Source organism: Saccostrea echinata, unplaced genomic scaffold (genome assembly GCF_033153115.1).
Source record: "Saccostrea echinata isolate AGI-Se365-2 ecotype Australia unplaced genomic scaffold, CSIRO_AGI_Sech_v1 ptg000004l, whole genome shotgun sequence".
Lineage (NCBI taxonomy): Eukaryota > Metazoa > Mollusca > Bivalvia > Ostreida > Ostreidae > Saccostrea > Saccostrea echinata.
Window position 1 is genome coordinate 5,794,031 of NW_026889753.1, and position 16,847 is coordinate 5,810,877.

At 33.3% G+C, this 16,847-nt stretch overlaps 1 protein-coding gene across 1 annotated transcript in view; it reads right to left on the bottom strand.

The window, feature by feature from the left end:
- The window catches only part of LOC133179074 (protein GPR107-like), a 42,864-nt gene that overhangs the window by 10,211 nt on the left and 15,806 nt on the right, over positions 1 to 16,847 (bottom strand). Inside the window, exons 5-12 of the mRNA XM_061313795.1 lie at positions 15,028 to 15,098; positions 11,554 to 11,825; positions 11,053 to 11,157; positions 10,161 to 10,294; positions 7,189 to 7,264; positions 6,997 to 7,070; positions 6,129 to 6,246; positions 4,523 to 4,653 (exon numbers count right to left, since the gene is read on the bottom strand). Of these exons, the coding sequence (XP_061169779.1) occupies positions 4,523 to 4,653; positions 6,129 to 6,246; positions 6,997 to 7,070; positions 7,189 to 7,264; positions 10,161 to 10,294; positions 11,053 to 11,157; positions 11,554 to 11,825; positions 15,028 to 15,098 (981 nt within the window). The remainder of the gene's footprint in view (positions 1 to 4,522; positions 4,654 to 6,128; positions 6,247 to 6,996; positions 7,071 to 7,188; positions 7,265 to 10,160; positions 10,295 to 11,052; positions 11,158 to 11,553; positions 11,826 to 15,027; positions 15,099 to 16,847) is intronic.

Genomic DNA, 16,847 nt, shown 5'->3' on the forward strand with positions numbered 1-16,847 from the left:
ATTACTAAATGTAATGTAAGAATTACAAAATGTATGATATACTGATATTAGAGCCACTTTCTATAATGTTTTCTTTTTGAAATTAGAGTAGCAGCCCTTTTCAGAAGTGAGTCAGATACGTTGCATCTGCATCAAAAGTGATGATAATGTCAGAATTGCTCAAACAAGAATGGAAAAAAAAACATTTAAACTAGAATGTCAGATGCTAATGCAAGCAATATTGCATGTCATCCTGAATGGTGTCAATACACAATGATCACATGACAGCAAATTTTCTACTTCGCAAAAGAAAAAACTAACTCTTAGTTAACTCGTTTGTTATGTAAAAAAAGTTGTCCAACCACTTCCATGGCAATGGTTTCCATTTTTAAAATTTTAAATGTAAATGGCACAACTAGAGTTGGAGATCATCAATTCTGTGAAGTTTCATAAAGATTGTCCAAGCCATCTGCGAGAACATTCATGGACAAAATTGTCCACTTTTTATTTGTTTCCATGGCAATGCACATCTAGAGTTGCACATCTGTATTTGCTGATCATCATTTCATACAAGTTTTATCAAAATTGTTCAAATCATCTCCAAGAAAATGATCAGACAAAATAACAGGTCTAGCAATAACAATATGTTATCCAAACCTATGTTTATGATACATAATTAAACTGTAACAAAACATTACAAGCAAACAAAGGTCCCTCAAAGATTTTTCAAGATTACTTGACAGTAAAAGGTGAGACTGATAATTTTGAAGAGTTTGATTGTGTGAAATTGGACAGGACTCAATAGTAGAGATGGCCAAACACTTAACGGAATTAAACTACAGGTACACGCACTGAGCTCACAAAATGATACCCCAACTCCCAATGGCAAAGTGCAGTTCTTACGTAGCAGTATTTAAATGAGATTCTGTGAAAGTTCCTTTAAATTTCATTCAGGGGTTTAGGGGGAGCCACAAAATGATGGGTAGGATGTCAGAATCAACAGATTAACTGCCTAGAATACAAAATCATTTGAAATATCCATTAATCAGATGGTAAATCAAACAAAGTCAACAGATAATCTAGTGTACAAGACCCACCGACAACCAACAGCAGAGCATCTTCGAAGAGGGGGGGGGGGGCATAATTAAATGTTAAACACATACAAATGTGACATTACAATCTCAATGTGATAATTTCACAGGGAATACCATAAAGTTTCTGTGTAAGATACATAGTTTCTTACATAGAAAATCAGTAAACAAGGCTTGGCCCAATCTTCCGAATTCGCCCTATCTAAGGATTTTGTAAAAATTAAGGCTAAAAATGAGCCTTTCCACCTATTTAAAGTATCAACGTATAGTCTGTAAATTATTGTATTCTAGCTCAAGATGAAAGATATATAGATATCAAAATCATGTAGGGATATCAACTGTCTTTATAACCTTTGGGAAAGAGATGGGGAAGGGGGCATAATTTCTACTAAATCCATTTGAATCGTTTCTATATATAAATTCTATTTTGTAGTCTGCTTTGGTTTTTAAATCGAAATGATTTAACGCAACTCAACTGTCTAGACAATATTAATTACATATGAAATTACAGTACATTTAAATGACAATCTGCTTTGGTTTTCATAATACACAGGGAAAATTAAAACTGTCTAGACAGCTCATAAACTTTTTTTTAAAATTATTTATGGGGTATAGTAATGATTTAATGCAACTCAACTGTCTAGACAATACATTAAGTATTAATCAAATATTTAGTTATGGTATATATAAAATGGTAACATGATGACATTTACAATAGTAACTTCCAAAAGTACACCATGTTAGTCCAATAACCAATGAGATGCTGGCCATGAAAAGTACAAAAAAACAAAAAAAACAAGTTAATTCATTAATCATAATTAGAATAAGGTCATTTTTGTTTGCAACTCTGTATTTAATTATTCTGAAAGAGATATTCAAAGGATACAGTCTTTCAATTTTTTATCTAATAACCAAAAAGAGAAAGAGAGAGAAAAATAGAAATTCTAAAGTATGAATACTATACATAGACAAGAAATGTCAAATGATAATGTAGGTTTGATAATTAAATCCAGCCAGCTGCACAACTACCACACACAGACTAGACAGCAGGTTTATAGTCTAACAACACTTTTCTCTCGTCTATTGGACTGACGAGTTAACGTATACTTAAAGTGTATTATTTAGGGAGTTACATCCAGAAGTCTCTGACGAGATTGTAGCTCTACTGGTTTGTACTTATAGCAAAGGACAAAAAAAGTAGCACTTGGACTTGAAACTTTGCAACAGCAATAAATAAAACATAGGTAATCAAAGATTACGAAGCTCACCTCGACGTATGTTATCTATAAGTAAGGCAAATTTCACATCATATTTTTTTTTCTAGTTAGTGTACATCTTATTAATAAGATCGATATCCATGCAAGTTTGGTTTAAGTAGGACTTATAGTTACTTGGAAATAGACCTGCTCAAAAAACTTTTAACCTGTTTACTAATCAAGAAAATTTTAGCCAGTTCCGACATCCAAAGCAAGTCTGGAAGTTTTCATCCTTAGATGCACCATCTATGCAAGTTTAATCATAACAGGTCATAATAGTGAGTGCAGCAAACGGCACAAAACACCGCTCGTCACTGCGAGCTCTTAAAGCAACGCCTGGAAGAAGAGAAAATTCGGACTGTGCACATTGATCCAAATGAATTTTTTTCCGCAGTAACATAGCTGTGGTCCCATAATGCTTTGCGAATTGCACCTCGCCACAAACAACGTTCTAGCGCTAACAAGAAGCTCCAAAAAAAATATAAACTCACCTTGATTTGAAGGATAAATAGCAAATAAATAGTAGATAAACTTTCTTCATTAAAATTAGCACTGTTCAGACTTCGTTTTGGTAATGTAACTTACAAGCGACGTCATGTGACGTCAGAGTCTAGACGTACAAAATGTCACATGCAGTTTGAAGAGGCCCAATCTAAATTAAAACTGAATATAGGTATCTGCACTCAGCCGAACGGTCGCACCGTCAACATATTATTATATAGCTACTCCAAAAATATTACCCTGGTCACTCATTTGGAGAGTGTAGGTCAAACTCAGAATCCAAAGCAAATCTGGAAGTATCCATCCCTAGATACATCATCCATAGATACTAATTTGGTTAAAATATGGCTAAAATTCACTCGTGGAAAATCTAGGTCTCATCCAGCATCTGAGCAGGTTGGTTAGTGTACATCCCTAGATGCATCATCCATGAAAGTTTGGTCCAGGTAGGGCTTATAGTTACTTGGGAATGGACTTGCTCCAAAATCTAAACCTGCTCACTCATGTGGGAAATCTAGGTCAGATCCAGCATCCAAAGCAAGAGTGGTAGTGTGCATCCCTGGATGCATCATCCATGCAAGTTTGGTCAAGGTAGGGCTTATATTTAGCTGGGAACAGACCTGCTCCAAAAACTTTAACCTAGTCACTCATCTGGAAAATTTAGGTCAGATCCAGCATCCCAAGCAAGTGTGGTAGTGTCCAACCCTAGATGCATCATTGAAGCAAGTTTAGTCCAGGTAGGGCTTATATTTACCTGGAAATGGACCTGTTCCAAAAACTTTAACCTTGTCACTCATCTGCAAAATCTAGGTCAGATCCAGCATCCCAAGCAAGTGTGGTAGTGCCCATCCCTAGATGCATCATCCATGCAAGTTTGGTCTAGTTAGGGCTTATAGTTACCTGGGAACTGACCTGTTCCAAAAACTTCAACCTTTAAGCATTATGAAAGTATTTCACAGAAATTTGTATTTTAAGTAACCATGGCAACAACATTCATTGAAATCAATTGCTGATACACAGATTTTTGTATCTTAGTGTAGTCTTCTGGTGTGCCAAGTTATTATTGAAATCAGACTAAAACTGTAGGAGGACTAGCATTCTGAAAGTATTTCACAGAAATTTCTATTTTTAGTAACCATGGCAACACTATTCTCTGAAATCAAAAACTGATATATAGAATTGTGTATTTCAGTATAATCTACTTTTGTGCCAAGTTATATTGACATCAGACTTAAAAGAGGAGTAGGAGTAGTGTTTTGAAAGTATTTCGGAGAAATATCTATTTTTAGTAACCATAGCAACACCATTCATCGAAATCAATAACCGATGAACAGAATTATGTATCTTTGTGTAGTGTATTTATTTGCAAAGTTATATTGATATCAGACCAAAATTGTAGGAGGAATAGCATGTTGAAAAATTGTTTACAGACGGACAGCTAGATGGACAGACTCACACGTAATTTATCATCTACAAACCATTTTATGTAGTATATAATTTTCTGACCTTGACCTTTTGAACTCAAAACCAATAGGGGCCTTCCTTAAGTCACAAGAAGTTATTACTGTAAATTTCATTGCCAAAGCTAAAGGACTTTTCTGATCATCTTGGCTAGCCAAAGGTTTTTGGTCCTAGGGTGAAGAAAAGTCAATGAAGATTTATAGATCACAATTTTTTTTTTAAATAGATACTTACCATACAACAGGGAAGAGAATGGCTCCACAACAGAGTAGATCCACCAAAATAAAGATCTCTTGCCATATAGCATACTCAGACTGGCCCTCCTCACTTTCCTCAATAATAATGTAGGCAATGTTGTCCAGAATCTAGATCAAAGACATTGATGTTACAGATGTACTATAGTTAGTGGTTAGGGCGTAGCTGATACTGTGTAGTGAATAATAATGAAGGCAATGTTGTCCAGAATCTAGATCAAAGACATTGATGTTACAGATGTAGTTAGATAGTGGTTAAGGCGTAACTGATGCTGTGTAGTGAATAATAATGTAGGCAATGTTGTCTAGAATCTAGATCAAAGACATTGATGTTACAGATGTAGTTAGTTAGTGGTTAAGGTGTAACTGATACTTTGTAGTGAATAATAATGTAGGCAATGTTGTCTAGAATCTAGATCAAAGACATTGATGTTACTGATGTAGTTAGTTAGTGGTTAAGGCGTAACTGATACTGTGTAGTGAATAATAATGTAGGCAATGTTGTCTAGAATCTAGATCAAAGACATTGATGTTACAGATGTAGTTAGTTAGTGGTTAAGGTGTAACTGATACTTTGTAGTGAATAATAATGTAGGCAATGTTGTCCAGAATCTAGATCAAAGACATTGATGTTACAGATGTAGTTAGTTAGTGGTTAAGGCGTAACTGATACTTTGTAGTGAATAATAATGTAGGCAATGTTGTCCATGAATAATAATGTAGGCAATGTTGTCTGGAATCTAGATCAAAGACATTGATGTTACAGATGTAGTTAGTTAGTGGTTAAGGTGTAACTGATACTTTGTAGTGAATAATAATGTAGGCAATGTTGTCTAGAATCTAGATCAAAGACATTGATGTTACAGATGTAGTTAGTTAGTGGTTAAGGTGTAACTGATACTTTGTAGTGAATAATAATGTAGGCAATGTTGTCTAGAATCTAAATCAAAGACATTGATGTTACAGATGTAGTAAGTTAGTGGTTAAGGCGTAACTAATACTGTGCGATGAATAATAATGTAGGCAATGTTGTCCATGAATAATAATGTAGGCAATGTTGTCCAGAATCTAGATCAAAGACATTGATGTTACAGATGTAGTTAGTTAGTGGTTAAGGTGTAACTGATACTTTGTAGTGACTAATAATGTAGGCAATGTTGTCTAGAATCTAGATCAAAGACATTGATGTTACAGATGTAGTAAGTTAGTGGTTAGGGTGTAACTGATACAGTATAGTAAAACAAATCACAGGAAATCATCCTATATAGCTAAATTATGCATCAATGTTGGACCATTGGTCCCATATTTCAATCTTATCAATCTTAAGGGGGTAGGGATAATAAAATTTACAATTCTTGTTTTCCTTTACCTAAAGATTACTTATATTTTAAAATGACTTAATGTGGGACATATTTTAAGAGAGAAAAATTTAAAAATTGATCTTTTTTTCCTTTAAATAAATGATAACGACAAAAAAGTTTTACCCACCAAATACAGGGAAATCTGACACATAGTAAAATTTTTAGCAGTAAAGCTCATTACAGCCTTAATTGACTCAGGTAATCTAAAACTGTATTTATTCCTACCTGTAAAGGGATAACAATCAGAAACAGTTTCTTTTCTTTGTCTGAAAAGACATGTTTTACAAAAGTCCATCCTGTACCAATCAGTAAAATAGTGACAAACAATAAAGCTCCTCGAGATCTGAAAATAAGAACAAACTCATAGAATAGTCACAAACAATAAGGCACCTCCAGATCTGAAGATAAGAACAAATAAAATTATGAACAACCCATATTTCAATCAAAACTGTAGATTAACAAATTGTTAATTGTCCAAATCAGTAGCACAATCAATATGTGTGTTTGGATGAGGGGGGTGTCTTCCAAAATAGCATAATGTATTGTTAATGCTGAGTAGAATGATATGAAGGCACTGGTGTGCAGGTAGAATATCTACTAAAAATGTTTCTTCACTTATACTTTATCTAAATTATCTACTCACACAAATTTTAACATTTACAGTAAGTACCAAGTTAAAATGAAAACAAATTAAGGTATTGTTTTTTCCCTGGAGTTGAAGAGTTCCAATACTTAAAGGAACTGTGTGCTACGTTTTAATGTTTATATATGCTATTGTACACTTCTTAAACAAGTTTGGATGAACAAAACATCTAGAATATATGTTTTCATCAATTGATATCTTTTCAAAACCCCTGGTAATACATGCTAATTTTTTGTCTATGAACATCTGATGGCACTATAATCTTAAATTAAGAATATCTTGAAAAATTATCAGTAGGTAAGGTATGTTGAATATGTCCTTAATGTCATATTTTCATAAACTGAAGTAATCAAGGTAATGGAGTAATTGGAGGCCATGATTTTCTTTCCACACTAATTATAATTGTTGGGTGCTTATAAGGGCAAATAATGTAAACCGAGTTGCTCTTACAGGTATACAATGTAGTATAATACAGCCCAAGCTTCCTCGTGCATGCCTTCCACTGCAATAAAGTGCATGTTGACCTACAAAAAAAAAACAATAAAAAAACGGTGACTAGTACTGTGATGCTCGTACATTCAGCCATGTGCATTTTTTTCAATTTCAATCAGTAGAAATACATTGAATCATATATATACTTACAGCATTAAAGAGATTTGAGAGTGCCTTCACCATTACCACAGCAAACATTAAATAATGCATCGTGTACACATCATCCCTACAAATAAATGACAGCCACTCAGTTCAGCAGGAATAAGCATATATTATGATTTGTTCACAATGAATGTGCAATATGTCCTTTGCTCAAAAGATGCCACAGGCAGTAAAACTAACCAACAAGGAATATACCAGTTTATTAACAAGCACAATATACAGGTGACTCTCAATCTCAAGAAGTTCAAGGGACCGTAAAAAAAGTTCAAGAGATCGAGAGGTTCAAGAGATAAAAATTGAAACCTGAAATTTTCTGTTCTGATCATCATTGTTCTACTATTATACATGTACATGTAGATACAGGAAGTATATGTTGACAATGCTCTAGATTTGTCATTGCACGTTTTCATTCGTATTTTACAGATAATTCACTTGATTTCAATTGCAAAGATCGTATTTTGACTAATAAACAGAATTCGTTTAAGTTTCAATATTTATTTGTTCCCATTTCAATTGTTTTTACATTCAATTTCCATTTGACACCTTTGCCTTTTAATGCAGACTTAGTATTATGCATTGTAATCCCCAATCTGGCTACCCCCCAGGTAGACTGGGTCCTTCACCAGATTGCTTGGTATCACTGTTCAGTACTTGAGATAGGATTTCTTGTACAATGGTTGCCATACTGGCACTGTGTAGAACCAAAAATTCATACCAGGTAATTTATGAAAAATTATTGACACGTCTCTAAATTATTTTCTCAAAATTATCATCTCGCTGCCAAGTCAAAAAAAATTGTAAAGCGATTTGTTTATAATTGACCAATTACTGGTAACCAATTAATTATATCAACACCAGGAGGACTCATAGGTGTAATGTCATTACGTAAACACCCGAACCCAATTAACAGATCCACGCTAGCCCCAGGTGTTAACTAGTTATTATCTAGGTAAGCCCAAGCTGCATTAATTTTACACTTGATTGGTGTGTATGAGCATGCAAACTTTGACAGAGAGTAAAGTAAAACTCGGTTATAGAGAAGTTCTGGGTTCCTGAGAATTTACTTCGCTATATCCGTAATTCCTTATATCCGTATAACAAATTCGTTAAAGTATACATAGCGACTTCACAATATAGATTTTTTTCCTTGAAGTATGACTACCAAATGTATTTAGGGAAGTATAAAATATAAAATTTACCTTGGAGTTCAAAAATTTTTTCGGATGAAAAGTGTTCTAAATATATATACTTACAAAGTAAATGTCAGTTCAATACAGGTAACTCTTGATGGCTTGAACTTCGATCTCTCGAAGTCCTTTATCGCTCGAAGTGAGTCTCCGGTCCCGAATTTTTCCCCTATATAACTAAGCAAATTTACTCTTGATTTCTCGAACTCTTGATCTCTTGAAACCCTTGATCCCTCGAAGTCAAAATGCAGTCCCGCTATGTATTTTCTATTGAAATTTACCCTCGATACCTCGAAGTGGCTATGTGTACACAAGGTTACATAATTTACCCCTTTACCTGGACATTTAAATGGCTCCAGGCAGAAGACACGGTACTCAAGGAACGGGATGTTTTTTCAGATGACACTTATACTGCAAGGTGATAATTGATTATAAATAATTATATTTTGCCTATCTGTTATAAAAATAATTAACATCGACTGTCTTACGATTATTTAGAGACACAGCGAAAAGTGGAAATTGATTACAAAACGAGACACTAATTTTTATTTCGAGTCAGTGAAGTTAGATGAAAAATGAAAAGTAGGAAACTCTGCATAACAGCCTCAATCTCAATATTACGACTATTGCTGGACAAATACTTACAGGTCATGTTTGGTATCAACATATACAAAAAGTCAATGCTATGTAAAATGCGTAGTATGATGTTCGTATTACATAGAATAAATAAATATACATGAAATGACGATATTCATTTTTTGCTTTACTTAGTTTAATAAAATATTCACCTAAAATACGAAAAAACATCATTGTTTTATAAAAACCATGTGTAAAAGGTTAGCACTGCATGGATAATTTTCGGAAATGAAGGAAAATCATTACATCCATTAGACTAATTTTAAAACCTGTTAACCAACCCGGAAAATTCCGGACTCTTGAAAACTCAAACTCTTGATCTCTCGAAGTTTTTCCTTGGTCCCATGGACTTCGAGGTATCGAGAGTTACCTGTATTTTAAAAACAAAATTCTTTTAATATTCGCTATAAAAGATATAAATTTCATTATTTTTAACTTCTAGGGGACACAGAATCAGTTCGCTATAACCGTAAATTCATTATATTCGAGTTCGTTATATCCGTAATATTTTACAAGGAATTGTTAAGAATTTCACCGGGGATTGCAAAAAACTTCGCTATATCCGTAAATTTGTTATATCCATGTTCATACTAAACGAGTTTTACTGTAATGTGTGTAATGGGACACAGGTCTTGGTTCGAGAGATAAACTTCGAGATCAGAAGTTCAGGAGATCAGGACTAAATTTGCTTAGTTATATAAAGAAAAAAAAATGGGACCAGAGGTTTACTTTGAGAGATCAAGAACTTTGAGAGATTGTAGTTCTTGTCATCGAGAGTGTATTCCGTTTTATTTGTGAGATCCTTAAAAATTACCATTTTGGTCTTATAATGTACAAACATTCATTTCAAAATCAAAATAGCTGCCACTTACTAAAATGTACCATTTCTTATTGCTTTTTTTAATAAATAAAAAGCTTGAATTGTTACCAAATGAGTTTATTTATGTTATACTTTTTCCCACAAACCATACAATGTCCTAAAATTAATGATTATTTGGTGGCCATCCTTTGGTATGTTTATATAGATACATGTATTTGTAAGACATCAGCATGCCATGTGACTACCAAAGCATTCAAATGTTCAATTTTTAAAATAATGATGATTGAAGTCCTTTAAGATAGATAAGAAGGTCTTACTTAACACGACGTAGAATCACCATCCATACAATGCCAGCGATGAAAAACAAGGCAGACAGGACAAAGAAGAGGGCAGGGATAGGAATTTCCCCTGCAGACAAGTAGTTTCCATCATTCGTCTCCTCTATATCAATCTAGGATAAAAAAAAAATAAGGCTGCATTTGAAAATTGTTATCCCCTAATAGTGCCCAGTTTGCTTTTCATGGGTCTATCATGCAAGTAATGAACACTGAGATCATATAAACTACATGCAGCGTTTAATTATTTTGTTGCCAGATTTTATTTTATGACATTTTAAAGACAATGTAATTGAATTAACCAAATTAAAAGTTTAAACTAAGTGATTATAAAAAACCAAAAAGGTTAATTACTAGGTAGCCCAGGCCAGCACTTTACTGAACTGACAACAAATAAGTACATGTAGGTTAATTACTATACAAACAGGGTTGTCTCTAAGACCCGGGGGTCAGGAATTTCCCCACCTATGATAATGTAATCCCTGGTTATTTTCCGTGAACCCCTGTTGGGAGGAACCCTAAACCTCCTTCTACTTTTTTAAGTCCCCTGCTATTTTGATTCTTAGGGACAACATTGTACAATAATGTTTTTCTGCACAGACAGATAAGTGGATCAATTTTTATCTGGTTTTCTTACCTAAAAAATGAGAATGGGTACGCCTTACTGCAATTCATATATGTACATATCAGGACTAAAGTTTTCAAGTTTCCAACATGCACAGAACATTTTATAGATAATAATATACATATCTCAATGCCTCCCTATCCTAGTAAGATACTACAATGTACTAATAAATAAGATCATGTTATTCAGAGGAAAACAAACATACTGGAATCCTCATCTACCACTGAGTGGATATTATACTGCTAATACCTGCATTTCAAAAGTTGCATGGACACCTTTTTCATACTGAAAGCAATTGTGAAAGTAGAGATTGTACAGTCCTTCCTCTTGGTCAGATTTTACATTGATTCCAAACTGAAAGTAGAGAGATAACTAAATAAATATTTACTTTTGGATGTCATACAAGAGGACAAATTACAAATTACCTTCTTTATTCAAAACAGAGTAAAGATGATGCCAATTAAATTATGAATCCCACATTGACAACAATAAGTACATATACAATATGTGAAATCAAATGAAAACAGAATGAAATTCAAACTGCTCTCTTGAATTAAAAAAAAAATAAATCCTTTTTGAGAGTAATTTTATCAGGTGTATCAGAAAGTATAATTGCTCTAATACTCAAATGGAATGAGGTCATCTTCAAATTAGAATTTGATTGAAAATACTAAAATTGTGAAGATAAGTTTTAAATATGAAATACAACCCCTCCCCTTTTTGACAGCAGTTATATAGTCCAAAACTCACAAATACAGAGTGTCCATTTTTAAGATTCCCTCGAATAGGAATTGGTTCTGGGTGCAGGGGATCTGGTTTACGAGTGGTAGTTTGAGGTGGTACTACTTTAGGGGAAGGTTCTCCTTCTCTACGCTGACGACTCCTCTTCTGGTCAGACTTTGTCACAGAAACTTGTACACCTTTTGGGGGTGGTGGAGTGAATTTTGACGGTGGTGGCTTGCGCATCATTGAAGTGTCACTGAAAACTTTACCTGTGTTTCCTTTAGTTATAGTTTGTCTTCCTACAATAAAAATGGTAAGCTACTACCAAGTTCTTAAGAGGACAATTACTTTTTTCTGCTACTATTTTAAGTACTAAAATGTCAGTATACACATATACAGGTTTAAAGTTTAAGAAACAATTTTCTGCATTCATAGAATGTTGCTGAGCAATCAAAAAGGAGGCAAATAGAAATTAATATGAAATTATAGAAAACTTCAAACAAATCCTAAAATAAGCAGCAGTATTTGTAGTTTCCAACCAATTAGTTTAAATTCCCTCCAAGTCAGAATTCTTTGACAATTGCTGACTCTAAAAGCTTTGTGTCTTTGTTCCATCCTTTACCTATATGCAATGTTATTTGTTATTGCCACAGGTCTTAAATGTTCTCATTTAATGACATGACACAACACAATTATGATTAATTACTCTATTATATTCTGATTACCTCAAACAATAAATGTGCTCCTATTAGCACGTAACAAGGATTTTAATTAAAACAAGAAGTGTTTATACTTTTTGTCTAAGTCTGTCCACAGGCCTTTAGATCGCTTTAAAAAATTAAGGTGTTAAAAAAAATAAAGTTATGGAACTCCTTAAATAGGGTACCCATATTCGCCAAAAAAAAATACTTTTAAATCAAATGATCTCAAACTTTACTTTCTATTCATAACTATTCACATGTAAATAATCTATGTTGCTACCAAAGTTCTTTCCGAAATTCCGTATACTTCCCGAGATATGCTGAAATCATATCACAAAATTGACCTTATTTTTTTTACTTGACATTAGCTTGGGCCTCTGAATAGTTACACTAATTGTAAAGTGGGAACGATGGGACAAATTTTTCCCAGAATTTATTCTAAACTCTATGAGTATTTGTTTATTAGTACTCAGTCTCTACAAAATTTTATCTGATTTGATAATATGGTCTTACTAGTAAGTTACCACCAACATTTTATCGGTATACTTTTTAAAATGTCAATAGGTATATTATACATTCCTGGAAAATTTCGTTCAATCATAGTACTTTTAACATTAATAAACAACATGGCTGTGAAGTTGTTGAAGCAAACGTTTTCTAAATTTTTTTTCACAAAAGGAATTATTACTGGCTTAACCTTACGATCTGGAGTAAAAAAATCAACTTTAAAATATTGAAAGACTGTGCAAATACTATGCAGCTATTCACTGCAGTTCAAACACTGTCTGTATATGTGTGAATAACCAGGGCCCAAGCTAATGTCGAGTAAAAAAAGTAGGTCAATTTTGGAATTGATTTCACCATATCTTGGGAAGTACACAGATTTTCGGAATGAACTTTGGTAGTAATGTAGATCGATTATATGTGAAAAGATATGAATAGAAAGTAAAACTTTGAAGCATAAAAAGTATTTTATTAGTGAAAGTGGATATCCTATGTAAGGAGTTCCATACCTTTATCTTTTTTATACACCCCAATTTTTCTAAGTCACATTTAAGCAATCCAAAGGCCTGTGGTTATTGCAACACATCTATGTATCCAAGGTGGACAAATCTGGCCAAACAATAGGACACCTGCATTTCTCATGCAAGGCCTAAATAAGGTGAAGAAACCAGCAACTTAGAAAAATATTCCATTTTATAACCTTATTCTATGACTTTCATATTCACAATTTACACATAACAAGAGGCCCAAGGGCCTTGAATTGCTCTTCTGATAAACTGTACAACCTATCACTTCTATTTGAAGCCTCTAAGTATCCTGTATATTTAGATAAACCCTTGAAATTCCAAAAGTAGGTCATCATGACCTACATTTTAGAAGAAACACTCGAGAACCCAAGATGATTCTAAGCCAATTAGTACCTGAGAGTTGGTCATGGTGACCTACTTATCACTTGTCATTCTCTGAGGACCCAAGATGCATCAACTAAGTTTGATGATTCTAAGCCAATTAATACCTAAAAATTTTTTAAAATTATAACCATAAAATTTAAAAAATAGGTCACAGTGACCTCCTTTTCAGTCGACTAACTCTGCAGACCCAAGATGCATCAACTGACAAAGTTTCATAATTCTAAGCCAATTAGTACCTGAAATATTTAATTAAAGCTATAAATTTTCAAAAGTAGGTCATGGTGACCTACTTTTCAGTCGACCTACTCCGAAGACTTAAGATGCATCAACTGACAAAGTTTGATGATTCAAAGCCAATTAGTACCTGAAATATTTAATTATAGTCATATAAATTGAAAAGTAGATCAGGGTGACCTACTTTTCAAAAGCCATTTTTTGAGGACTCAAGATGCATCAACTTACAAAGTTTTATGATCATAGGCCTTAAAATGTCCAAATTATGCCTCTTAAACACTTTGAAATCGAATGCCTCCAAAGTTCAAAAAGTAGGTCACTGTGACCTACTTTTTAATAAATATGTTTTATGGCCCCAAGATTCATCATCTTACAAGATTTAATGATTCTGAACCTCTTAGTATTTGATTGAATGACCTTAATTGTTTTGAAAAAGATTAGCCATAAAATTCAAAAAGTAGGTCAAGGTGACTTACTTTTTAGTTGACATACTCCGAGGACCCCTCTGACAAAGTTTGATGATCATAAGCCTTAAATTGTTCAAAATATGCCTCTAAATCATTTTGAAAAAGAATGGCCGCAAAATTTAAAAAGTAGGTCACCATTACCTACTTTTGAGTCAACATGATATGAGGTCCTTAGATGCATCAACTGACAAGATTTGATGATCCTAGTCCTTATAGTAAGCAAAATATCAACATTTTGATAAAATTTAATTTTTGGTCAACTTTGAAGTGACCTTGAGACCACGCCCTTTGTCCCAGGGTAAATCCCTGTGCAAATTTTAATCTACAACATATCTTCAACCTTTTGTATAAGTTTGGTGATAATCTGCCCAGTGGTTCTTGAGAAGAAGATTTTTTAGCAACCAGTACTTTTGGTTTTATTTATCTAATTATCTCCCCTTGTTTAAGGGTCACAACCCTAGTTTTAGTATAAACGGGAGCCCTTGGGCCAAGGATACCCTGTGACAATTTTGACAATAATTGGCCTAGGGGTTCTTGAGTCACGGCCCATATTCTAAAAAGTTTATACACACCGCACAAATGGCCACAGCATTAGCTCTTCGAGCCTTTGGCTCAGAAGAGCGAAAACTGCAGAGCGCAAAATCTTTAGCAAATAAATTTTTCTTTAACACAAATTTGACTTACCAGTTTTCATACGAGCCTTTTCAGAGACTTCCAGCTTTTTAATATCTTTTCCATATTTCTGAATTTCCATTCTGAAAGAAAGAACAGTTTTCAACATCTATGAATCAAATCAAAAACCTGTTACCTGAAAGAAATACAGCCTACTCCAGATATATTGAAATTCAGGGGACCATTCAAATTATTTCAATATATCCATAATTCAATATAAGGGAAATGGATCGACTGACTTGAAGCCGCCATTTTTAAAAGTTCAATCTCGATCTAAAATAAAGAAGAACAAACCCGAACAAATTAATTTGGTCATAGTTTATCTATTACAGTTAACAGAGTATATGGAATACTAGTCCTTAAAAGTTTAATTTTAAAAAAATCAGTTTTGTTTGTTTCTTTTTTGTTGCATTCATTATCATTATAATTTCCCGAACACATTCTTTTATGTTTTGGAGAAAAATCACCAGACACAAAGCTTCAATTACTGCTGAACACTGCTTGTATATCATCATAAGTGTACTCAGGTTAATCCCAAAATTCTTAGCTATTTTGGAGTTGTCTTTTTATCAAAAGCCTTAACTAGTTCGTATTTTGTGTCCACAGATAAGGTTTTTCTTTTCTGTGGGGTTCCCATATTGTGTCTAGCCTCAATTTGTCCATATATGTGAAAACAAAGAATTCAACAGTGAATAAATTTTATTTTGTAAAAGCAGTATAAAAACACATAGGGTGAGAAATTATTAATTCACACTTTTGTATATCAACCAGTCAGTCAGGCATAATTACTGTCACCAACCGTAATGACAGCCGCCATGGAGTACTTCAATATCACCGTTCTGAAAACAACTCATTATCACCTCTAGGGTCCGATCAGTGGCTTCAACATAAGGGCTAGCGATATTTCAAAATAGCTGATTTATTATAGCCGTTATTTTAGTGCAAAGAAAATGAGAGGCTAAAACTGGGGATTTATTTTTATTTCAAAATAAGCGGAATTTCAAAATAAGCGATTTCAATATAAATGGAGTAAGCTGTACATTTTTGAGGTATATAAAATCTGCTTTAACTTGGCACTACTACCATATTTGAAATATGAATAATCTTTATGAAAGAGATTTTAAAAATTTAGCAAAAAAAAAAAAATAAAAATAAAAACATGGGGTACTGTAAGCACTGAGCTCACAAACAGGGTTGGTCAGGAAATACTGGTAATTACCAGTGGTAAATACCAGTACTTACTATTCTGGTAAATACTACAGATTTTCTCTAAACTGTGAAATATTAGGTAATACAAATTTTTATTTTTTTCACTTATTTTATAGTCTAGAGATATTTCTTTAAAAACAAAATATGATAATTTTACTTTTTTTTCTCTCTTTACATTGGTAATTTTTACTTGTCAATTGCGCTATTTTCCATACGTATGCCATCTCCTGGATAAACAAACAAGATTTATTTAATGAAATACATACGGTAACCATGATACCTAACTGAGAAATAAAGAAGAAATGAAGTAAACATGTTTCAATGAACTGAGTTTTGAAAGTGCTGTGCTCCTGCTTCGAAAGATAGTTACTTTTCTTAAACTGAAAGGCCTCTAACATTTACACTAAACTCTTTAACAATTTTCTTAGAGCCTTTTACATAAAAAAAGAACACCATCTGGGATCTTTGAGTTCATTTTTATGAAATTGTAAAGACTACAGCTGACTTTAGTATGAACAATTGACGCTGGTCTCTGAGTACACTGTATCATGGTTATTTGTAAGGATATGCTTAACTGCGTACTCAACGTAGCTAGAAATTTTCTAACACAAAGACATGCAATG